This window comes from Crinia signifera, chromosome 2, assembly GCF_055691185.1.
Source record: "Crinia signifera chromosome 2, ASM5569118v1, whole genome shotgun sequence".
NCBI lineage: Eukaryota > Metazoa > Chordata > Amphibia > Anura > Myobatrachidae > Crinia > Crinia signifera.
In genome coordinates, this window is record NC_139218.1 from 368,968,282 (window position 1) to 368,993,997 (window position 25,716).

At 43.3% G+C, this 25,716-nt stretch overlaps 1 protein-coding gene across 1 annotated transcript; it reads right to left on the reverse strand.

The window, feature by feature from the left end:
- Positions 1-15,911: 15,911 nt before the first annotated feature.
- On the reverse strand, positions 15,912-25,073 carry LOC146058052 (hydroperoxide isomerase ALOXE3-like). The gene is made up of 14 exons (XM_083170015.1): positions 24,895-25,073; positions 23,729-23,933; positions 23,109-23,190; positions 22,439-22,561; positions 21,788-21,888; positions 21,420-21,592; positions 21,182-21,328; positions 18,915-19,118; positions 18,132-18,218; positions 17,816-17,985; positions 17,484-17,605; positions 17,193-17,293; positions 16,428-16,598; positions 15,912-16,247 (listed from the first exon to the last, which is right to left on the reverse strand). The coding sequence occupies exons 1-14, from the start codon at positions 25,039-25,041 to the stop codon at positions 16,068-16,070; spliced, it is 2,013 nt and encodes a 670-aa protein (XP_083026141.1). The 5' UTR covers positions 25,042-25,073; the 3' UTR covers positions 15,912-16,067.
- Between the last annotated feature and the right edge of the window lie 643 nt (positions 25,074-25,716).

Consider the following 25,716-nt stretch of genomic DNA (forward strand, 5'->3'; position numbering starts at 1 on the left):
AGAGCTGGTGTGCATTCCAAGAGGTGGAAGTGCCTGGCCGGTGTTATAGGCGCTAGGGCTCCAAATAAGCTGGTGCTAGCTTTTATCTCAACATGGCCACTTCCTACAGTAACATGGAGGAGGCCTCAAAAAGCAACTGTGTCGCTGCCCAGGTAGGTTCTCTCTGAGGACTGGTTTCTACTATTATTTTTATTTTAATTATTTTTTGCTAGATAGATTGCTAAAATATTCCCTTCATGTGCTAGATCTTTTGTGGGTGAAGATTCTTTGTGTCAGGACTGTGTTAAAGATACCGCGGCTGGTGCTAGTACTACTTCGCAGTTAAATGACCTTATGATTTGGATGAAGAGAAACTTTGTTTCTAAGGAGGAATTCTGGGTAGCAAAAGGTCCAGATCAGACTAGACTGGATTATGACTTGGAGTTCGGGCCTAGGGATGTTTGTTCTGAGAATGAAGGTTCTTTTGTCTCTAGTGCAGAGTCTGGTGAACAAGTTAAGTATGAACGCCTATTTAATTTGGAGCTTGTTGATACGTATGTTATACGTAGCTGGCGAAATCTGCGTATGACTCCCTGTTGAAGACAGGTCCAGGAAGGGAAGGTGTTTCCTGGTGCATAAAGTAGTTAAGGATATTCTAACCAAGGAATGGTTTAATGCAGATAAACGGATAGGTTAATTCAAACGGATTGATCGTACGGACCCCATTGATGAGGATTTTTAAAGTGGTGTAGCATTCCAAAAGTTGCTGTATGAGGTAGCCATAGCTTCCTCGGCCAGGGCCCTAACAATATGGTGAGCCTCGGTGCAATCAGATTTGCATGGGAAAATATCTAAATAACACATTAGCAAGTGTCTTGCACAGATCCAGCTGGCAGTGGATTATATTTGTGAAGCTTCTCTAGATGTATTGGACTTCTCAGCTAAGTCTATAACCTCAAGAGTGGTAGCCACAAGGGCTCTGTGGCTCAGGTCTTGGACGGAAGATTCCCACTCTAAAAACAAACTTACGACTCTCCCGTATGAAGGTGCTTTTTTTGTTTTGGGAGTAAATTGGATCAAATGATCCAGAGGATGTCTGGGGGCAAATCTGAGAGGTTGCCGCAAGACAGAAGAGGAAGGTTTGAGAATTATTTCCCTAGACAGACCTTCATGCAAGCTAGATCATATAGGCCTGAGAGGCCGTTCCATGAAAGATATGCATCTGGTACATCCAGGGCATTTTTTTTGACAGTCCGAAGAGGTGTTCAAAAGCAGTGATGTACCATGTCCTGTAGTAAAGGTCCCAGTAGCAGGAAGGCTACTAAAGTTTGCTCAAGTTTGGAGGCAGACTGTTTTGGACAAGTGGGTACTAGAAGTAGTCTCCACGGGATATCACCTAGAATTTATTTCAAAGCCCAGATTGGGAACATCTTTGAGTTCAAAGCTTCCAGCTGCAGAGAGGGAAGCTCTAAGTGAGAGTTTAAAGGACCTAGTAGACTCAGGAGCAGTCGAAGTCCCAGAGGTGGAAAGAGGTCTAGGTTTCTACTATCGCCTTTTTTTTCATAAAGAAGAGTTCTGGAGAACTCAGAACCATTCTAGATTTAAGAAACTTAAATGACAAAATGTGGAAAAAGAAGTTCCACATGGAAACAGCCAAGTCAATTCGGAAAAACGACTAGTAAGTGTCCATAGACCTCAAAGACGCTTATTGTCATGTCCCTATTAGGGTACAAGACAGAAAGTATTTAAGATTCTGCATAGGATGAAGCCATTATCAGTTCACATGCCTGCCGTTCGGTCTCACATCCTCACCGAGAATTTTTACAAAAGTCCTAGTGGTTCTTAGAAATCAGAAAATTTCAATATGGTCATACCTGGACAATTTGCTGATTTCTGCCGGGTCAGAAAACAAGCCAGTCTTTACAGCAGAGTTCGTCATTCAGTTTCTACAAAACCATGGATGGCTGGTCAATTGGGAGAAAAATCACTTCGTTCCCTCGCAGAAGATTACATTTTTAGGGATAGTAATCATTACAGCAGACTTCGAAATCTCACTGGCCGAGAAGAGGTGCAAAAAATTCAGCAATTAGTTTGCATAATTCCTGAAAATATCTGGGTACCGCTAAGGGTGGCTGTAAGTCTGTTGGGGATGGTGGCATTCACAGTGTATATCGTTCCATGGGCAAGGTAGAATATGATAACTTTGCAGTGGTGCCTCCTCAAATATGTCAAGATCCAGGTGTCTTTGGATCATCAAATCAGAATACCAAGTCTGTAAAACAGTCCCTGCTTTAGTGGGAAAGTGATCGTCTAGCATTAAGAACTCTAACCCTGTTAAGCCTGCAGTATAAACCGAGCCCTAGGTTGGGGGGTCTGGGCAAGACTTGTCAAGGCATCTGGTCTCCTCAAGAAGCAGAGTTCTCTTCAAACCACAAAGTGCTAAGGGCAGTACGGTTAGCTATAGAGATCTTCAGCATAGATATCAATGGTTCTCACCGTCGTGTGTTTTCGGACAACGTTACTCCAGTTTCCTACATAAACCAAGAAGGTGGAACAAGAAGTCGGCCACTGTTGGAAGAAGTACGGAATATAGGGGGAAATTTACTAAAGGAAATTTGTAAAAAATAGGTGTATTTGTATTCAGAAATACACTTATTTTTGACATTTACTATCCCGAAAATACGGCAATTCATATTCGTATTGATGTGCTATCAATACGAATACGAATTGCCGTATTTTCGGAATAGTAAATGTCAAAAATAAGTGTATTTCTGGATGCAAATACACCTATTTTTTACAAATTTCCTTTAGTATATTTCCCCCATAATGATTTTGGCCGAGAAACATCTGCTGTCAATATCAGTGCTCCATGTACCAGAGTAGACAACCATGTGGCAGCATTCCTGTCTGAACTGTTTTGTGCTAGGAGAGTGGGAGCTGGAGGATTCAGTGTTTTGTCTGATAGTACAGCGGTTCAGCCAGCCAGAGATAGATCTGATGGCGATGGCAGTCAAAAAAAAGATTCCTTGGTTATTTTCCAGGTATCCGGCCCAAGGCTTCTCAGGAGTGGATGCCCTGTCCCAGAGCTGGTACTTCTCCCTAGTGTACATTTTTCCACCATTCGCTCTCATTCACAAGGTGTTGTGGAAAATAAGGACCGAGCAAGTACAAGTGATATTCATTCTTCCATACTTGCCCAGAATGTTCCCTATGGTGGAGAGCATGGCGGTGGCAGAGCCATGGTTTCTTCCTGTATCTCCCAATCTGCTGAGTCAAGGCCTTGTATTGTGTCAAGACCTACAAAAGTTACAATTAGCAGCCTGGAAGTTGAAAGGCAGCAATTGAAACATAAAAGGGCTCTCTCCAGTATTGATTGATATTCTTCTTCAGGCAAGGAAGGTGGTTTCCTCAGACATTTATCATTGACCATTCTGCTAAAATTTCTTCTACGATCCCCATGGCAGCCATACACTGGGATATTCCCTTCCCCCACTAGAGCAGACAGGATTGATTTCTCTTGGGACCGCCCACCTTGGGTATAATAGACCCCTCCTTCACCTCTCCTGTATCTTTTTTCCTGTCTCTGTTTTAGAGTAGACAGAGTAGGACAGTTTTATTTTGTTTAAGCAGGGTTACCTCGGCAGCATGGACAGCTGAATGGGGTGGCTCCCCGGGGAGAGGATGGTGCAGGAGACCAGTCTGACTCGTCTCTCTGCATGTACATACCCTGCCGTTTGCTTGGAGACCGGGGTGGTAACTGGCGTCGTCCGGCAGACAGACTCCTACTAACTGGAGTTCATCCCGCAGCGTCAGCCCCGCTGGAAGCCGCGGCTACACGCTACAGAAGCTAAGGCAGAAGGGGCGGAAGTGCCGGGAACGCGTCACTTCCGCCCACAGACACCGGGGGTGCATCTTGGAAATCAGTCCCCTGACAACTCCGGGCTGTATGTTCTGTTCCGCTTGGCTATCCTGAATACAGAGGGCTGTAGTGCAGGAGTTAAAAGGCGGAGAATGGCGTTCTCAGTGCCATTCAAACGTGTTTGCAGCGTGGAGTACTACACTTACTGCTGTTTTCCTACCATGGAAGCGCCTTCTCCCCAGAAGCCAGATGATGCCCCAGTGAGGTAAGCCCTTTGATTTTGGGCATCAGTTGTTTATTTTTTAGTTAGATATTGAGTGTAGTTTTCTATCTTTTTAGTGTGCCTTTCTCTCCTGTGCATAAGAAAAGGACTGCAGAGAAGAAGTTCATAGAATCTGTGTGCATGACATGTGATCAAACGTTTGCCTCAGCACAGAAGAAGGCGTTATGTGAATTATGTGAAATGGCACAATCTAAGGTGCCTAAAAAGTCAGAACATACTGAGGTCATTAAAGAGTTAATGTCCTGGATGAAACAAAACTTTGTCTCTAAAGATGAATTTACTCAGAGTCAATCCGTTAAAAGGTCTAGAGTACAGGCTGAATTTACTCCAGAGGAAGATTCCTCAGATGAATTTGAATGTGATGATAAAGGCTCATCAGAGGAGTCAGGGGAGCTGGAGGATGTCAGGTCATTTAACTTGGAGCTGGTGGAAAGCATGTTAAAAAACATATACAAGGCTATGAATTATAAGGAGGCGGCATCTACCTCTGAGACTAAGGATCCCCTGTATGAAGACAGGGATAAAAAAGGAAGGAAAAAAAAGATTACTCTACTGGAAAGCAATGAATGGGCGCTTAGTGTATGAGGTGCCTTCCCAAGCGGCTGCTGGGGTACAGGGGTAGTCAGTCCCTGTCAATTGGAAGGACAAGCAAAATATACAAAGAAGCAGCGCTGGAGTTACAATGAACACAATTAGGGTAGGTATATGAAAAATGTTTATAAATCAATTAAAATATCACAATTACATATACAATACATACATTAAAATAAAAAAACATTGATAAGGTATTAAAATGGATCTCACTCTGTGGTTGGATCGAGAAAGGCACCTGGGACACTGCCCGGATATTGTCTGTCCAATTTGTAGGTGCGCTTTTTGGTAGGTGATCTGCCAAATGGGAATAGATGAAGGTTGATGGGATGCCGGTTCACTGGTCCTCACTATAACACGGAGAGCTGCTTGATGCCGCTGGAGGGGTCAGTGGGGGGGGTTCCGGATATGTCCCTATATCCTGGGCCCTTCAAAGATGTTTTTATGAACGGTGGGGCACTCTGTACCCATACGGTGGAAAAGCTCCTTTGTGTGACTTGGATGGATGAGAGTCACGGTAATTTTAGCACACACGAATGGAGGAAGAGGTGTTAATTCTCCAAATGTGACCCTATTATGGGGATCCTGGACCTCAAAACAGGTGGCTATGGTGTTGTTGGCTAAGGTATGGATGGCTGTTCACCCCGGTCACTCTGGTGGGTGGAGAAGGTGGTGGGGACCCAATGGTCGATTCTGTTTAGGATGGAACACAGTCTCTACAGGTGGCTAAGATGGCAGGGCTCACCTGGAGTTCTGTATCTATGAAGGGTTCCAGAGGCAGGTGGAGGTGGTAATCCCAAACGGCAGATGGTGGAGGTCATAAAACGATCCAATGACACAGATGTGAGGGGCTACACCTGACGCGTTTCGCCACTGGCTTGTGGCTTTTTCAAAGGAGGAATAAAAAAAGGAAGGACCTTTCCTGTAAACAAGGTTGTAAGAGATATGATAAATAAAGAATGGGCCAACATTGATAAAAGGTTTACCCTAGGAAATAGGGTGGAAAGAATGTATCCGTTTAAAGACGAAGAATTCCTAGGTTGGTGCACAACACCTAAAGTGGATGCGGCGGTAGCCGAAATCATATCTAAGTCTACTATACCAGTGGAGGATGCGGCGGCATTTAAAGATGCCATGGACAGAAAAATTGAGAATTCCTTGCATAAGGTTCATTCAGCGTCCGCAGGCTCCCTGAAAACTAATGTGGCGATGGCGTCAGTAGCCAGGGCTGTTAAACTGTGGACCTCTAATCTAAGAACAGATGTGGAAGAAAAAGTATCGAAGCAGTATCTTCTCAGAAATCTAGATGTTATACAGAAGGCTATTGACTTTCTATGTGAGGCTTCTCTTGATGGGGTTTACTTTGCGGCTAAAGCAATGGCAGCAGGGGTAACGGGGCGTAGAGCTCTATGGCTAAAACCCTGGAATGCAGATGCTAATTCTAAAAATAAGCTAACCAATTTACCCTTTGAAGGAAAATTCTTATTTGGATCCAGACTTGATACAATGATACAGAGAATTTTAGGGGGAAAATCTGTCCGCTTACCCCAAGAGAAGAGAAATCGATTCAATTTTCCTACTTCCACGAAGCAGGCATACAGAGATGCGAAGACGTATCGACCTGGGAAGACATATTACAAAAGAGGAAACCCTAATACCTCTAGACAGTCATTTTGACAGAATTTTCGTGGCCAATACCAACCAGATAAAGATTGGAGCCAGAAAGGAAAATTATGACTATCTACAGGAGAAGATGATTGGCGCCAGACTACTAAGATTTGCGGTAAATTGGGAAGAGATAATAAAGGACACCTGGCTGTTGAACATAATTCGACAGGGGTACTGCATCGAATTCGAGAAAACTCCCCTCCATCACAGATTCGTAAAATCAAGGATACCAGGGATATCCGAAGAAAGGAAAGCACTGTTTTTGAAGATAGATCAACTCCTACAGACAGAAGCCATAGAAGTGGTGCCAGAGAAGGAACACAGAAAGGGCTTTTATTCGAACCTGTTTCTGGTGAAAAAAACAAATGGGACATTCAGAACTATTCTGGACCTCAGAGAACTGAATCTATACATAAAACAGATAAAATTCAAGATGGAGACCCTGAGTTCCATTGTGATGGGAATAAAAAGGGGAGATTACCTTGCGTCAATAGACTTAAAAGATGCGTATTATCATATACCAATAAGTCAGAAACACAGAAAATTCCTAAGGTTTTCGGTGGCCGACCAACATTTTCAATTTACCTGTCTTCCATTTGGGCTGAAGACTTCTCCGAGAATCTTTACCAAGGTGTTAGTTACAGTAATCGCAGCTCTGAGACTCCAAAAAATTCAAGTTTGGCCCTACGACCTGTTGATTGCAGGAGAATCGCTAATAGAAACAGAGGACAACGTGAAGAAGACGATAGATCTGCTACAATTTCTAGGTTGGATAATAAACATAGAAAAAAGCCAGATGATTCCGACACAAAGGATACAGTTCCTAGGTGCTATGATAGACACGAGGCTGTTTTCAATTTCCCTATCATCAGAAAGATGCAGGAAGATTCAAGAACTAATAAATATGCTATTACAAAAGAAGAGGTACCCTCTGATTGTGGCCACCCAGCTGCTAGGTATGATGGCATCTTGCATCAAGATCATCCCTTGGGCCCAGTGGAGAATAAGGAAACTTCAGTGGTTCCTGATTCCGTTACAGAAGAAGGGTTATGGCGATCATCACCTGATCTCGCTAAATCAGGAGGTGAAAAAAGACCTAAAATGGTGGCAACAGGGTCTGGAAGAAAAGAACACCAGTTTAAAGGACCCAGCATTTCAGATACTGACCACGGATGCCAGCCTGTTCGGTTGGGGAGCCCATATAGAAGAGAAATCCATCCAGGGCACATGGACGAGAGAAGAAGCAAAGAACTCGTCAAACATGAGAGAATTGCAGGCGGTTTGGGAGGCCATATGTCATCTAAAAGAAGACATTTGCTATTCACATCTAAGAATAATGTCAGACAATGTGACTGTAGTTTCCCATATAAATCATCAGGGAGGCACAAGAAGTGTGAAGCTGATGCATATGTCAGAGAAGATATTGAGCTGGGCGGAAGACAATCTAAGATCTTTGTCAGCAGTTTACATTCCAGGCAAGAGGAATACCCTGGCAGAGTCGAGAAGTAATATCTCCAGGAGAATGGGAGTTGAACACAGAAGTTTTCTCTCAAATAGAGAAGATATTCGGTACCCCACCCAGAAGTAGACCTGATGGCCAGTTTTGGGAACAGAAAGGTGAACAACTTTTTCTCAAAGTCATTTCATCCGCAAGCTCTAGCTATAGACTCCCTTTCAGTGAGATGGAACTTCAGGCTGGGCTACGTATTCCCCCCTTCCCGATGATAGGGAAAGTTCTAAAAAAACTGATGGAAGATCAAGTAGAAGTAGTAGCAATACTACCCTACTGGCCGAGGAGGCCCTGGTTCGTCAGTGTTCTAAAGATGGCAGTTCAGGAACCTTGGTCTCTGACCAACAGAGCGGACCTGCTACATCAGGGTCCAGTTTATCATCCAGAGCCAACAAAGTTATAACTAAAGGCATGGAGATTGAACGGAGCATACTAAGGAGACATAATTTGACATCCCAAGTGATGGAAATGATGTTGAAGGCCAGAAAGAACATTTCTTCCCAAGCCTATTACAGGACATGGATCAAGTTTATTGAGTGGGGTCATTTCAGTGGTGACTTTTCTTCCATATCAACTAATAAAGTCCTGCAGTTTCTCTATGAAGGCTTTCAAATGGGTCTGGCTCCAGCCACTATTAAATCTCAAATCTCGGCCCTAGGGGTACTATTAGATAGACCTTTGGCAGAGGAAAGACTGATAAAAAGGTTTAACAGAGCCATGAAGAGGATCCGGCCACCAGTCAAAGCTCTAGTGGCACCATGGGATTTGAACCTAATGCTAGCGGTCCTGGCTAAACAGCCCTTTGAACCTTTAACAGAATGTCCTTTAAAATACTTAACCTGGAAGACGGTATTCTTGGTCACGGTTACCTCGGCCAGAAGAGTAAGTGAGCTTCAAGCTCTGTGGATAGAGGAACCTTATCTCGTTGTCTTCCCGGACAGAGTGGTATTAAGGACACATCCTGAATTTGTGCCAAAGGTGGTATCATCATTTCACCTCAATCAAGAAATTATTCTTCCTAGTTACTACCCGAAACCTGAAAATGAGGAACAACAAAGCTGGCATACATTGGATCTGGTCCGGGTCATCTCCATATACCTGGAAAGAACTAAGGACTTTAGATCAACTAAACATTTGTTTGTCATTCCGAATGGAGTCAGAAAAGGAAAGGAACCTGGGAAACAAACTATATCCAGATGGATAAGAGAGACGATTGTGGCAGCTTACAAGCAGGAAGGCAAGAAAGTACCTCCTATAGTACAGGCACATTCCACACGGGCAGTCTCTACATCATGGGCGAACAAGGCCAAAGCGTCGGTGACCGAAATCTGCAAAGCAGCTACCTGGTCGTCAGTACACACCTTTGTTAACCATTATGCACTTGATGTTTCTCTTGCCCCCTTTGGGAAGCATGTTCTTCAGGAGGCGAAGAACATAAAAATGAAATAAATGAAATAAATATATTTTCATGCATCATATTACCCTCCCGTTTATCGTCTTGGGTATGTCCCAGTGTATGGCTGCCATGGGTATCGTAGAAGAAAGAGTCGAATTATACTTAACGATAATTCCTTTTTCTTCCTAGAGATCCCATGGCAGCCACTGATTACCCTCCCTTGTATTCTGATGTGTTTTCTCTAGGGACCATGGTACGGAGACACTCAAAAGATACAGGAGAGGTGAAGGAGGGGTCTATTATACCCAAGGTGGGCGGTCCCAAGAGAAATCAATCCTGTCTGCTCTAGTGGGGGAAGGGAATATCCCAGTGTATGGCTGCCATGGGATCTCTAGGAAGAAAAAGGAATTATCGGTGAGTATAATTCGACTCTTTTCCAAATTCTAAAGGACAAGTATGAGTTTCCAAAGGTCGACATTTCACATGTACTACAGTTTCTTTGTGAAGGTTTTAACAAAGGTCTGGCAGAGGCAAGGCTGAAGGTGCTTTACAGGATGAAAAGCTGGCTGAACATAGTTTGATTAAAAGGTTTTGTCAAGCCATTAAAAGAATGACCGAAGATTAGGTCAGTGATTCCACAGTGGAATCTCAATTTAGTTTTGAATGGTTTAATGTCCTCTCCCTTTTGAGCCGTTGGACAGGGCTAAGTTAAAATTCCTAACATGCAAGATAATAATTCTTGTGGACATTACTTCTGCTAGAAGTATAGGTGAGCTACATGCTTTATGGATACAGGAGCCATATCTAAAGTTGTTTTCGGACAGAGTGGTTCTCAGAACCAAACCATCTTTTTTGCCTAAAATTGTATCATCGTTCCATATCAATCAGGAGATTGTGTTACCTTTTTTCTTTCCTTATTCTTCCTTTTTTCTTTCCTTATTCTTCCAGCACAAAGGGAGGAGAACCTCCATGCACTGGATGTAGTTAGGGTCGTTAAAATGTATTTAGATAGGACTAACCGTTTCAGTAAAACTAAGTCCTTGTTTGTGATTCCTCAAGGGAAAGAAAGTATTTGCTCCATCAAAACAAATAATTTCAAGGTGGCCCAAGGAAGTGATCAGCTTTACTTACAAGGAAGTGGGATGCCAAGTTCCATAAGATATAAAGGCACTCGGCTAGAGCGATGGCAGTTTCCTGGGCGAGAGAGGTGAATGTTTCAATTAAAGATATATGCCAGGCAGCTACATGGTCATCTGTGTATACTTTTTCCAAGCATTATGGAGCGTTTGGAGTGATAAGTGCTCAGTGTAAACAATTACATTCAGCTCTTGCCACTGTTCGGCATGGTACGGGTGCTTGATTTGTTCCTGGATCCCACATGGAACGACGAAGATGTGATTCATGTGAAGCAGCTGGTAAGTATAATTTCCTTCAACAGCTTGCCTATATGGAATATCTACTGAGAAGGAGACTGATACCTACTTTTCAAGATAGGTAAGCATATGTATGTATGTATGTATGTATGTATGTATGTATGGATTGATTATTTATTGACATGGTGTTTGTAATAAAGTTAAACATTTCTGGGGTGTCAGTGTGTGTTTAACGATTTGTACTGTTGTGGAACTACAAGTTCTAGCATGCCTTTTAATGCCCCGCATGCTGGGACTTGTGGTTTTCCAAGTCCCTGCATGCGGTGCAGACTAGTTCAACAATACATTTGATCTATTTTTTTTTTTTTTTACACCATTTCCATCAGCGTACTGCCTGTCACACTAGAGCACCGGGAACAGCCCCGGGCTTCAGTGCGGGCAGGGGTGGGGGCCCTTCATTGGCAGAGGCGTAGCTAGGGCAGAGCCGGTGGAGCACACGCTCCAGGCGCAGAGATGTCACCTGGCGCCTGAGCTGTGCACTCTGCCACCGGCTCCCCCGCCCAGACACTTTATTTCTTGCTGCGCCGGAGTGCCCCCGCCACCACTTCCGACCCTGGGGAACAGGACACACTCCAACGCCAGGCACAGAAGACCCTGCCTTGTGCGCCGGGTCCCGGGATCCCCACACACACACACCCCACGGTCACTTCCAGCCCGTGCACAGGACACACACTTGCTGCAATGCTGGCGCGTCAGACAGGAGACTGTCCTGTAGTACCTGTACAGAGAAGCGCAGCAGCTGCCAGGGAAGCTTTTACAGAGCCGCCGCTCCTCAGTGCAGGGAGGACATCTCCACAGCTGTGCCTGCACTGCCTGTGTTAAAGCCAGCACCCTGAAGCTAGAGTCCCGTCCCTCCCTCCTTCCCAGCAGTTCATGCCTGCTCACACTGACAGCCTGAAACTCCGAGGGAGTCCGTCCACACAGGCTGTGAAAAAACGGTTACCTGCTAGTGTGTATTCTCCCTCTTCATGCTGCACGGAGAGGAATGTGTCAGGAGCAGACAGTTAACTGTATGTATCCCTTCTATTAACAGTAAGTGCCACCAAATAGTCATGTTAAAAGTGTGTGCCTCTGTTTACCAGAGCTAATTATTGTGTTTCCAACACCAGCATTGAGTACTGGTGTGTTTTTTTTATTATGGCATATATATATATATATATATATATATATATATATATATATATATATATATGGAAAACCCCAATCTGCGCCCGGGTAAAGTAAAAGCAGCACCACTGAAAGGTCTCCTGTTAGACGAGACCCAGTTTTTTTAGAGATGAAGAAAAGGGAAAAAGATCAGGGTGCGCTTCCAGACATGAATTAACACATTTAAAAGTAACAATCTTATTTAATGTTAAAAGATGCTCAATGAGTAATAATAAAATACACAATAAAAATGTATTTTGGCACAATTTGTTATCAAAAGAACTGTTGATTGGACTTCCGATCGTCGAAGAGATGCCCAACGTATTTCGTCAAAAAGACTTCCTCAGGGGCAGTGGAAGCAGCATATTATATGAACAGTTCACACATATTCTGTAACAGGAAAGTACAGAGAAATTTTTTCCCCTTTTTAAATCAAGGAATCCTAAAATTGTTCCTCCAGAGTGGAATATTGCCACCATTCAGATATAACATCCAATAAGCATATATAGAGAACACAAGTGGTAAAGATGGCCCAGCGATAGTATAAGGGTTCCACAGACAGTCAATAGAACAATCAGAAACTTTGCCAGAGTGTAATGGACCACAATAACAGGATGTGCAGTTCAGGAGTTCCAAAGCTGGCTATGAGTTGTTTGTTATTGTTACTTGTTATTGAACCAGTCCCGAGTGACGCAGTCTTCTCCTATTACATATATATAAGGGCCGGGAATATATGCTGCCATGGAGGAGTAGAGGAAAACATATTATCAGGTAATCTGATATTTCCTCTACCTCCCCCCCATGGCAGCAACACACTGGGTGTTACCCCAGCAGTAATAATATGGGGAGGGATAATTCATACAAACCATGAAAAATAACGATGTTTCAACAACGAAAAAGATTTCCCATTTAAAAAAAAACAAATCTTGCTCCTCTTGAGCGATGCCTCAGATAAATGCTCTGAGCACCCGTCTCCCGAAACTTGCATCTGCCGAGGACCAGAAGTCTACTCGATAATGCCTTGTAAAAGTATGTACCAACGCCCATCCTGCTGCTTTGCACAGTTCTTCCACCGTGACAGATCCTTTCTCTGCCCACGACGTAGCTATTGCTCGTCGAATGAGCTTTCAAACCTTTCGGGTGCTCTTCGCCTTTCAGTTCGTAGGCTTTTTAGATACAACTTCTTATCCATCTTGCAATGGTATCCTTTGAGGCCCTCTGTGTTAAATGAGGGTAGAAATATAGGTCAAACAAGCTTTTTGTCTTCCTGTGACCTTTGATGGTGTATGTAGCCTCTCCTTCCCATTTCTCGGCTTTGCACACAGGGAAGGTAAAACTATCTCTTGATTGATATGGAAAGTGGACACTACTTTCGGAAGAAAAAGAGGATTTGCACACATTACTACTTTGTCCTCAAAAAAATTAAGGAAGGGTTCTTCCACCCGCAGCGCCTGCAGTTCTGAAACTCTTCTTGCTGAGGTCACCGCAACTAAAAATACCACTTTCCTTATCAAAAATTAACTGGAACTTCCTGCAATGGTTCAAAAGGAGGTTCTGTCAATGCTTTGAGTACTAGATTTAGATCCCATGGGGTGAATGGTTGCCTAGTCCTGGGCCTGATCTTCCCAGCCACCTGTACGAATCTTCTCACATATCGATTAGCCAAGTCTCTATCTAAGATGGCTCCTATTGCTGAGATCTGTACCTTTAATGAAGCCAGACCCTTGTCCAACCCTGCTTGTAAAAAAGACAATATGGTAGATATTTCCTCCGTATTGCTTCCTTCCTCCTTGCACCAGAAACTGAATTTCTTCCAAATACTGTAGTATGAGTTAGACGTTGACACTTTCCTTGCCCTCAATAATGTTTCTACTAACTTATCTGAAAACCCTTGATCTTTCAGATTCCTGGACTCAGCAGCCATGCCGTCAGGTTCCAGGATTCTGGCTGAGGCTGCCAGACTTTCCCTTGGAACAGTAGATCTGGTAAGTCGGGAAGTTTAATTGTTCCATCTATCGCCATTTGCAGAACTTTTGTGAACCAGGCCCTCCTTGGCCAATATGGCAACACTGCTATGACTAGAGCCTTTTCAGCAGAACCTTTGGAATCACCATGAAAGGAGGGAACACATATGCCAGTTGCATGTCCCATGGAGTTGACAGTGCATCCACCTGAGCTGCTCTGCAATCCCGGTACCTTGAGAAGAATACGGCACCTGATTGTTTCTTGAGGTGGCCATGGAGGTCTACTTGTGGCATGCCCCATCTTTGCACCAGCTCCATAAATACCTGTTTGTTGAGACCACATTCGGTTGGAATGCAAGCTCCTCGGCTGAGTCCATCTGCCCATTGATTGTCTTTCCTGGCCAAGAACACTGCTCTGATGCTTGTGATGCACTGTTTGGCCCAATTGAACAGCTTTGTTGCCTCTTCCATCAGAGTCCGGCTTTTTGTTCCTCCTTGTCGATTTACATAGGACACGACTGAACGATTGTCCAATCGTATCACTACAGTAGGAGTAGTGGTTTCATCTTTGCTCCTTTAGCCATGGCTATTCTATTGTTCTCAGCTGCAATACGTATTGTATTGCAGCTGAGAACAATAGAATAGCCATGGACAAAGGGGCAAAGATGAAACTTGCTCCTACTGTATCTCTTTTCTGCACAGTATTTCCTGGAAATGTTGGCATGCCAACACCACTGCCGCCATTTCCCTTATGTTTGAGTTTTTTGCTCCACCCTTCTGACGTGCCTTGGGTGGTTCGAGAGCCACATACCGCTCCCCAGCTGCTTGCGTCTGTGGTTCTTGTTATCTGCTCACCTGGCGAAAAAGACTTCCCTTCCACCAGTCTTTTTCTGTTTTGCCACCACACAAAGTCTCTTTTTGACAGCATTATTTTCTGGAACAAGTCCTTGGAATCCCCGTTCCATTGTTCAAGAAAGCACCTTTGTAGTTTCCTGGTATGAAACCTGGCCCAGGGTGCCATGTCTAACGCGGCTGCCATCAGTCCCAGCATATTCATGCAGTTGTCTGACGACACCACTGTCTTCCGGGACATTGCTCTCGCTGGTTAAACTCAATCTCATTTTCTGAGAATCTATCATGCACCCCAGATACTTTATCGGTCTTGTGGGAGTCAGATGACTTTTGCCAATGTTGACCAGCCACCCGTGATGTTTTAGACAATCTATTACTCTGTCGGTATGCCTTTTGACCTGTTCCTCGGTGTCCGCTACTACTAGGAGGCCGTCCAGATAGCAAAATTAAGACAGGAGGGAATTGCTATTACTATGATAAGGATCTTGGAGAAAGTCCTCGGAGAGGCCGAATGGTAGAGCCACAAATTGGTAATCTTGCCCTGCCACAAAAAAAATAAATAAACCTTTGGTGACCTGGAAAAATTGGGACATGCAGATAGGCATCCTTTAAATCTATGGATGTCACGCATGCCCCTTTTTTTAGGTTTGGAAGTATAGATCTTATCGACTCCATCTTGAACAGCCTTACATGTACGAACCTGTTCAGGCGTCTCAGGTCCAAGATGGTCCGAAAACCTCCCGAGGCCTTCACCATGAATAACCTTGAAGGAAAATATTTTTTAAATTTCACTGAAGCCTGCACGGATCTCAATAATCGGGGCCTAGTTTTTCAGACAGCAATCCTGTCTGCCGTTGCAGTGCCACGCGTTTCTGCCGCACACTTGTGTGGCTTAGCATAGTTATCCAGCTACCTTGGTGCAACCTTTTGCCCAATAAATAGTGTAGTGTAAAGTGGTTAAAATGGTCTGGAAATTAATGTTATTATTAGAGGTGAATATTACTCTAGGGGCAAAAAAAAAAAAAAAAAAAAAAAAAATCCAGATCCAAAGCTTTTCACCACCGCTCGACTAAGCCAAATCCAAATCTTTGGCCCCAGCACTCAACCCTAATTATATAGGGACGGTGTCCAGATCTTGTGAGTGTCAAAGTTTTGGGGCGGAATGTCACTCTAAGACACTTTTCACATCAGAGGTACTGTACATACCATGTAAGAAATTTAATTCACAAGTTGTACTGAAATATTTAATCATAATTATTTGACAACAGCTTGAAAAACACTACAACTGTCCAGTCCTCTGCCAACACAGATGGCCAGTGCAAATCAGGACATGAGAATCTTGTGGAAAAGTCCAGTTTAGTCAGAAGATCACAGCCACTACTCATGTTATACAGAGACACTGTTCTCAATCACACTCGGGTCCAAGTAGGGATATGGCAAACGCATGTTCTTGTTCCTCTCTTTAATGGAGTGGGAGATCTCAGCCAGCTTCTCCTGGAAAGTCTTTATGAAGGTCTGTGGAACCGCCTCCGTAAAGCGCACATTGGGGTAATCCCCCAGACGTCTCTACAGGGGAACAGTAAATGTTGAATAAAAGCCTCAAAATTTCAATGAATAAGTCCATTCACCACCAAATAACAGTGATATGCACATGCATAGATGGTGGGATTGCACTGGTTACATAAGCTGATCTAGTACTTCCTCCTCTGAGCATATGACAGTATTCATACTGGCTCCAGTACTCACCCGGTCCATTGGCTCTTTACTGAGCAGCCACACAGTGGATATGCCCAAACTGGTAGTGTTTACTTCAGGCAATGCAGCCAGGATACTCTGGGTTGTGCTGACCCCTTTTACTGAGGGAGGCGGGCTTCTCATCGACGTGGGACCATTAGGCATTAAAGTATAGAAGTCAGACTGCAATGAAACCAGACAGGAATGCTTTACACCAGGAAAGGATAGACAACACATCATAATCCATTACAGGCCACGCTACAGTGTAGTGCAGCATTTCCCAAACAAAATTGGGTTGGTTAACAAATATTCAGGTTTTTAGGATGATCTCAATGGTTATGCAAAGGTGACTTCATTAGTACCTCAGTCAGTTTGATTATCCATCTGGATTTAAAAAGCAATTTCCTTTAAAACCTGGAATGCTTTGACAGTATGGGAAACGCATTGTGTTTCCGGATCTACTGTAGGCTTACCACATTATCTAGTACACATTGTCCCATGAAACATATACACAAGTGGTTCATAAAATATACACTTAGGCTTGTGACATGTATGTTACAGTTTAGAGTGGTGAATGCATACAGTATATTTATACTATGGATGCCTAATGTAGAGAAATATCGCACAGCACAGATTAGCGTCAGCAACCCTGTAGGTCAATGTCTCCAATGGTTGATCTCAGATTTGTCAACATGGTCTACAATTCTCCAAATCAAGGACAGTATGAAATGCACCTCATGGGAGTATACTGCAAAATGGTTATATTCAGTCACTCACCTGACCATTGTTGACAGCTGCATGCTGAGCAGAACAAGTGAAGATCACCATGGTCAGGTACTTGATCAAACAGGCCTTGGTCTTCAAGGAGGAGGGAATTCCTAGCAAATGGAATAAGCCATTAGTCATCTAGACCTTTCCTATACACTGATGGAACATTCAAGGTAAGATCTGGACCATCACATTTGGTGCTGTATGACTTGATAACACCAGAATTACCATCATTTTAAAGATCAGGTTGGTTCAGTGTGTACATCTTTATGATCTGACAGCACAGAACAAGTCACTAACCTGTAGATTTATACTCCAAGAATCCCTCTTTGTAGATCTCAGCCACCCAGGCCTGAAGTTCTGGGTCTGTACTGACCACCGCATCACTCTTATAATAGTAATTAACAATATTGGATACAAAGCTGAAATTGATAAAGATGTACAATGAGTGAATAAAGTATGGGTGATGTACATAAGGGATTAGAGGGTGTGGAATTTTAGCTGACCAGATATGTTGGCAACATTCGGGTTTCTACATCCTATTCACTGACCAGGTGGTGACAAATCATCGACCACATGTTCCAATGTTAATCTCCCTCTGGATGGTCAGCTAGAAGGTTTTTTAGACCTACCTCTCCACAGCCAACCAGATCTTCATCCCATCCTCCCTGTAGAGGTAATTGGGAATGGCCTCCAATCCTCTTGCCGGGATGTCATCAGGTAGACAGAGGCTGCTGTAAGTGACCTCTTCCATTGCTTTTTTCAGCAGTACTGGAATCCCTCCTTTCCCAGTTACTATTATCTGGAAAAAATAAATACAAGAGGGTGGATGTGTGTTCTGGTGCAATACTGCAGCTGATATATTTAGGCCAGGTGTGTGATTTAGGGTTTAACTTGCATATAAAAATGTTAGATTTTCTGTTACCATTGTACAAGAAAGGATTTCACCTTATCAAAGACCCCATCATGACCAATGAGAGTAGATCTGGCAATGATATTGATCTCAAGGGTATAACGAAGATGTGGAATTATTAGCTGGAAAGAGAAAGATTGCCATTAGGATCCCATCCGATATAGACCTTTATGGAGTAACCAATATATTTGAAATACAGAACACACCAGAATACTTTTTAAATTAAATTATTGCTCTAGCATTAGCAGTCGCGTCATCCTTAAGTAAAACCAGACTATGTTATGGACATCAATGCAAAATAATATCAAACCAATGACTAGTACAGGTATTTATTCTGAAAGTTAATGCAGTACAATGGTTCACTGCCTACAACAGAAGATAATATGACAGTACTATTTTAGTTGACTCACACTGACCTATTGAATGGGTGCAAGGTGTGCAGTGCACAGGGTTTACATATTCCCTTCAGCCATAAAATTATTCTTACCCCCTCTATGTCCAACCTGCAGCTGTTGTGAAACTACACATCACAGCATGCCTTGCCACAGTTTTGCTATTAGGGAATGCTAATACTGTGGCAAGGCATGCTGGGATGTGTAATTTCACAACAGCTGGAGGGCTGCAGGTTGGACATGCCTGATTTAGAATATACAGCACTGCCAGACCTAAGGAGGCCTGCTTAGTGCCTGCACACATCCTTATAAACCACCACTGGTGACACTTCCTAAGCCTCCACATTAACAGGACAACAGGGGCTCCACAGATATGCCAATGAGGAGACTGCCACTCCATATCAATATTGGGAAGCCAGATCTCACCTTGTACACTGGGTGGCCCATTGGAAGTTGTCTGGTGGTTGCAATGTTGAAGACCTCAGCAAAGAGATGAGTACGGAGAAGGTGAGTAGCCACTTGATGCACCTGGTAGTCAGAATTGCGCACCCAGATCTTGGCCAATAACCAGTCACATTCAGAGTCACTGGGCAGGAAGATTGGAGAGTGCTCTCCTGGGGTTTGAGACAACTGTAAGAGACAGGATGATTATATGGTATTAGAGGTTTAGAAGTGGGCAGCAAATCTGCACATGAGCCTATTTCATAATTAAGCTTTAATGCATAAGATTTATCTATATCCCTACAGAACGTGTTCAAGTTTCACCAGTGCTATTTTTCAGCAAGAACCAGCAGGACCTCTAATTAAATATGACATCAGTAACTAAAAATGTACTTTTCATAAGAAGTTTTATTTTAAAGTCACCTGTGAGTACCATTGATTCTAAATAAAATATATAGATCTCTCCCTCTTTAAAAAAAAAAATATATATATATATATATAATTTTTTGTTTCATTGATCCACCCCCAGATCTGAAGTTCCTGGACGTAGTTACTACTAAAATAGGATATTGCATCTACTTTATAGAAGAACTATTTTATGGACCTAGGTGAGCGCAGATCTTAGATAACAAACCCCAGAAATGCTGGGTCCTGTGTGTGACTTGTCTTACATGCCTGAGAGAAGAACCGACTATGGGTTTTTAAAAGTGGGAGGAAAAAAAAAAAAAAACTAACAATACTGTACCAGTTCCACGAAGGATGTATGCAGCAAGTGTAATGTTAGCATTACTGCCTCACAGCACAGAGATCATGGATTGGATTCCCACCATGGCCCCCCTAACTGAGTTTTTTTTTTTTTTATCTTTTGCATGGGTTTCCTCTAGAGGTAGGATGGTTAGTTAGCCCGGAGCAAAATGTAACTAGTGTTTATAAGCTAGATTCCCTACCACATGTAAACTCCACTGGAACAGGGACTGATGTAAGTGGCCAAATATACTCTGCAAAGCACTGCAGAATGTGAACTTTATAAATAACTGGTAATAAAGGCCAAACAATTCTGCCCAGTAACAATTAACCAAACCTTTTTTTAGGAAGAATGAAAATGGAAGCATATAGGAGAATCACCTCTGTGAGGACTTGTGTCCATCTGGACCACCCACCATCTCTATCTGACAGTTATTTATGATTAACTGATCCATTAACCTCCAGCAACAAAATACCCAGTGACTGGGGCACTAGAAGCAGTGAGCATACGTGGGAGCTACAGACAACTGTATAATCTTAATGAGAGCCCTGCAACTGGTTGTTTAATGTACGATACTGATGGGTCTCGTTCATGGCAATAGCTCCTATTTTACTTCAATTTCCCAGGCTTAGTTTTTATTGAAACTAATACAGTTTGTCCACATTTATAGCATTATCTATAACAACCTTGTAAGAAGTTATGGATTAAAATACTCTGCTCTAGCAAAGTAGTCATCCCTTGTGGTACCCACACGTGAGATATAGAGCCATAGCTACAATCAAAGTATTTTCACACATTAATATTTCCACTTGAAGACCTTGAAGTCCTGTGGTGGCAGAGGAGGTTTTGTATGCAGTTAATAGAGCTACAGTGTCTAGACAGTAAGTCAATTGTGTAAAAATTGTCATTCCCAGAATTTTTTATTTTTTGGGACTTTTAGTAAGTTTAATTTATATAGCGGACTTTCTCCAAGAGGACTCAAGGCGCTTTTAGGTCACCATCCATGTTAGGATAGAGGGAATGTAAAATAGTGTCTGAAGCATTGTGAGTGAGGCAAGCTATGCAAGGGTAACAGTTACACTAATGGATAGTCCACATAAAAAAGAGAATAAAATTGCCACCAAAGGTTCTATGCATAGTGCAAACACAGGCAAAAGGCAGCATCCCTGCTTAGTCCAGATTCTATAGAAAATTTGGGTCCAGGAGTAAAATGACACATTCGTTAATGTTTACATATGAACATAACCTTTATCTGAACATTACCCTTCCATGTCATCATATTGCAGTGACATACTAATAAGCTCTTATTAGAAATTGTTGTGACCTCAGAAGGATAAAACATGGTTCCAGTTAAATCTTTAAGTTGACCATGACTGGAATGGTGTAAATAATGGGTCTGTTGTATATGGACACCTGAAATACATGTTTCTATACTCCACATTAACAATAATCCTACAACTACGATGTTTCCTCAAATATAAATGAAAGCAGACATTAGAAGACTTGCCTGGATGGCTATTGGGATAAGTTGGTCTTCAGGAGTTCTCCACAGTAGACACACAGGGGCAGCGATATATTGTTGCTTTCCATTTACAGAGTTATTGGCAGGGACCCCATGCAGCAGCTTGTAATCTGCCAAGTAGATATTACCTTTCTGCAAGACAAACATGTTTATTGCAGTGCATCTGGGTCAGTAGCCATGCTTTTGGGCTGCCTTGTTTCATAGGAATAAATAGACCCCTCACCTTTAGCTCTGTCTCAAGACTGGTGGTGGTCCCCAGAGATGCAGCCACCATGTTGCAAGTAACTGGGAAGTTCTCAGGAATGTGGGAGCATTTCCTGATGAGTATAGGGTTTATGCCATTCAGGTATTGGCTACCAAAAAAGGTATCCTCCTTCCACATCTCAGCTACCACATCTGGGGATAAAAGACGAAGGAACATTTGATATCATTTATTGCAGATAGAGGGACTGCTGGGATAGCTCTGATCTTGAGCACTTCACCATATAAGCTGAGTGCGTCCTATGACTAAAGAGGTGACAGGCTAGATGAGCTTCTGTTACTCCCTCATCCAAGATATTCACCTTACAAGGAAACTGCCAAAAAGAGTACCTGAGTTATCAAACCCTCTCAGACAGAAGACCCGTTTGATCTCATCTAGATCAGGCCATGATTCCGCACTTGTGAAGCCTTCCAGCATCATTGCAAGTCCCCTATGAAAGAAATTGATTCAAATAAAGTACAGAGATGTACTAACATGAAATATAATTAATATGTCCCATAGTCCTACAAATACATACACTGATTTGGGGACAAACTAATTTCAATTTCCAGTTATAAAAAAGGGGATTTGTAAATTGTGACCTAAAGCCCCATACACACCAAACCAGGGGTGGGACAAACCTGTCCAAGATCTACCAATGGTGCATGTTTTCCAGGCAACCTGTGGATCTATAGTAGGAATGAATGCAGCATGTTTTAAAATGCAATATCACTCACGGCCAGCATCAGCAAGTGTGTAAGCACTTGCTGATGCTGGCACCCAACAAATATTGGCATAATCAGAGATTGTTCCTGGAAAGGCACTTGGTTTAATGTGTATGGGGCTTTGGAAGCCATGCCCATTACATTCCTGACAAAACTATAGCCAAGCAATCACTAAAGCAAATAAAAGAAATAGAATACTAACAGGTTACAGGGGTTGTTATGTCATATAAAGAAATAATGGATATACAGAACTTCCTACTCAGACTAGATACATACACGGCTGACTTGGAATGCTGGAAGCTTCTCAGTTTTAGGAAGGAGTACTGGTCATTACTGGGCAGTTCCTCAACCTTGTCTACAGCAATGCAGTGAGGGGCACCTTCTGCATAACGTTTCCACCTGCAGGATACAGAGGTTAGTAGTATAGAAGAAATGCATGATTTTACTACATGGACCATTCCTAGATGTAGGGATTATAGAACAGTTTCTCAATATGGGGGCAGATGTATTAAGCCTGGTGAAGAGATAAAGTGGAAGGGGATCCCACACAGACCACTTTCTCTTCACCAGGCTGAACACATCTGCCCCAATGTTTTACAGCCAGTGGGATCTATTTAAATTAACGAGGCCGCTTAATTTAAAATAAGCGACCCAAAAGAAAGTTATTTTTGAAAGAACTGGCTCAATCTGCAAAGGTTTAAAGACTGGAGGAGATAGTTCAGACCTAGTCACATGACAGCATAGGCTGAAGACATGAATATATCTTAGTTGGCAGTAGCAGTAGAGTTCATTCGAATGAAAGCCACGCATAGCAAACATGTAAGCCTATCCTGGCCGCAACTCCCTTGAAAAGTATTCCCTTTTAGGGAGGCGCCATCATAGAATTTCAATGCATTTCACAGAGAAACAGCAATAAATCTGTACTAAATATATATCAGCCACTCACTTGTGAGTTTCTCTCTCCTTCTCCAGTTCCTCCTTACGTTGTTTCTTTAGTACTGGGTGAGTATTGCTGGATAGTATGATGCCTGAAACAGAACAGATACCAAGTGTACTGTAATGTACCATAGTCAGCCTTGTTTATGGATGGCGATTCCTCTGTATGCAAGATCAATACTGTGACTCCATAAGTCAAGTGCCCATACATGGAAACCTTCCCATCTGTAGTGTTACATGTGTGCTAGCTAGTTTTAAAGCAATCCCAGCTGTATATTAGACAGTACTGTACACCAACAGGGAGATGAAGCTCTTTGTGGTCATACATTGGTTTAAGCCAGTGGTAGCCAACCTTAGCCCTCGAGAGCTACCAACAGTTCACATTTTCCAGACAACCTAGCTGCTGCACTCATTAATCACTGACAGTTTAAAAGATACAGATGGAGCTAATTAGCTCACTTGTGATTCTGTGAGGAGACCTGCAAAACAAGCACTGTTGGTAGCTCTCGAGAACTAGGGTTGGCTACTCCAGGTTTAAGCAAATTTACCTATCCCACAATGAGGACCACCCACATAGACCAGATGAGGAGATCCCCAGGGAGCACAATACAAGTCTGGATAGAATCTCACCCTTTCCCTCTGGTATTTCCACAGTCATTCCTGTAGGTATCCATTGATGAAACGGGAACTGGTAGAGCCGACCATTAGGGCAGGTCACATTGACATAGCGGCAATACCAAGCAACTGTATTAAAGTTATTGTAGGTCATTGTTGACAGCCGAACCAGCAGGAGCTCTCCAAGATCTTTCACCGTGTCAACTTCAAAGTCAGTCACCTGGAAAAGCAGAGCGATGTCTGAGAAACATGCACCGAGGAACCACAGAACATCACTATGGATCAGGGGATTTGCAGACAGAATTCCGCATTTACTGATTTTCTTCTATTGTTCATAAGTTTTGCAACGTTTGAAGCAATGGGGTTGTGATTTATTCAAAGCTAAAAACCGAAGAATATATAAATTGTTTGTTCAGGTAAGTACTTACACTAAGGACATCTTTGTGTATTTAGGGTTCCAGGCTACAGATCACTCAGCACACATGGCTAGCGAGATTGCTTATACACCTGTAGTAATGTGTCTGTGCTAACAAATGTTCTCTGGTTAGAACACTGGCAATTTGGACAGTGGTTGAACACCAGGGGTCCCCAATACTGGGGATGGGGTGTGGGCCCCCATCATGCAGGCACAGGCCGACCACTCTCCAGGAAATGCCCTTACAGAAAACACATCAAGGCAGTGGGCCAACCCCTCATGTACATTTGAGAAATGAAAGTGTAGGAGAACTCACATTTTAAGACTATGGGGGAGATTCTCTAACACAGAAATGCAGTAAAAAGCTGGCGATTCCCTGCAGAAGCATATGGGCTTCTTTCCCACAGCGCTGTGCGAGGGATCCATCACGGATCCCTCCCAGCAAGCCCTGCACTCTGCACATGCGCAGATGGACTCCCGGGTCACAGACCCGGAAGTCCAGCACCGGCGCTGCATCGCAAGGGACAGCTCTTATCGTAAGAGCTGTCCCTTGCTTTAATGACCGCAAATGTTAAAGAATATGTGGTCATTAAGAATGCGGTGGCCGCTGAAGGGGGGCGATAGAGGGCTGCGGATGTTATATTAATTACACAAAAATAGGGCGGGATGTTATATTTTTTTCTCTGAACAGTCCAATGATCAGATACAAAGCTCATACATCATATAACAGCTTATATTACTGTATTATGAGCATACTAATACTCACAGCTCCAGGTCTGAAGTTACTCCACTTATGATCCAGGTGATGTTTAGCACTTTCTCCCAGGGTGCCCAGAAGAACAATGGAGACTTGGTCACAGGTCCCAGCACTCAGGTCAGTCCCTGTAGCAATCTTTAGCTTGTAGGTCCCCATGTCTTCAGGTAACAGTACCAGATGGAGCAGTGCTGGAAGGAACGAGACCAGTCAGAATTAGGGATAAATTACTAAGGGCGGGGTTCCAATAGTTGGAACAAACTGACAGTTGGAATCCCAGGCTGTTTCCACCCAGCTTGAGAGATACTCGATAGGTTTAATTAAACCTTCCGCCTTTTGAGTTGTAAAAAAACAGCCATGAAATGTGGAGTAACAGCAGTGAATTTGGCAACCCATGGCCGTTTCCAAAAAAACAGATCCATCTTTAACCCCTTGAGTGTTGGGTTTTGCTGGGGCAGGACAAACCTACCATGGCAGGTTTGTCCTGCCCCAGCAAAACCCACCACAGATCATAAGAGCCCACCCCCCCTCACCTTCGCTCTGGCATATGTACACCATAGGCTGAGCTCCCCTGCCCCAGCCGCTAGTCATAACAGTGACCACAGGCGGTAGGCTCAAGGATGGTCGCTGTGGCTCAGGAGGACTCCGGTGCCTGGACTCCTAAGCGCTCCCAAGTCCACCCGAACATCCTCGAGCCTGCCGCCTACGTCACTGCTGTAAAGTGAATGGCGGCTGGCAGAGTAGGAGGTGATAAGGGGGGCTCTAGAGGGTGCACACCTATTGCATATTAGTGGTATACCCGGAAATTTTCCAGGCATACCACCTAAAGGGTTA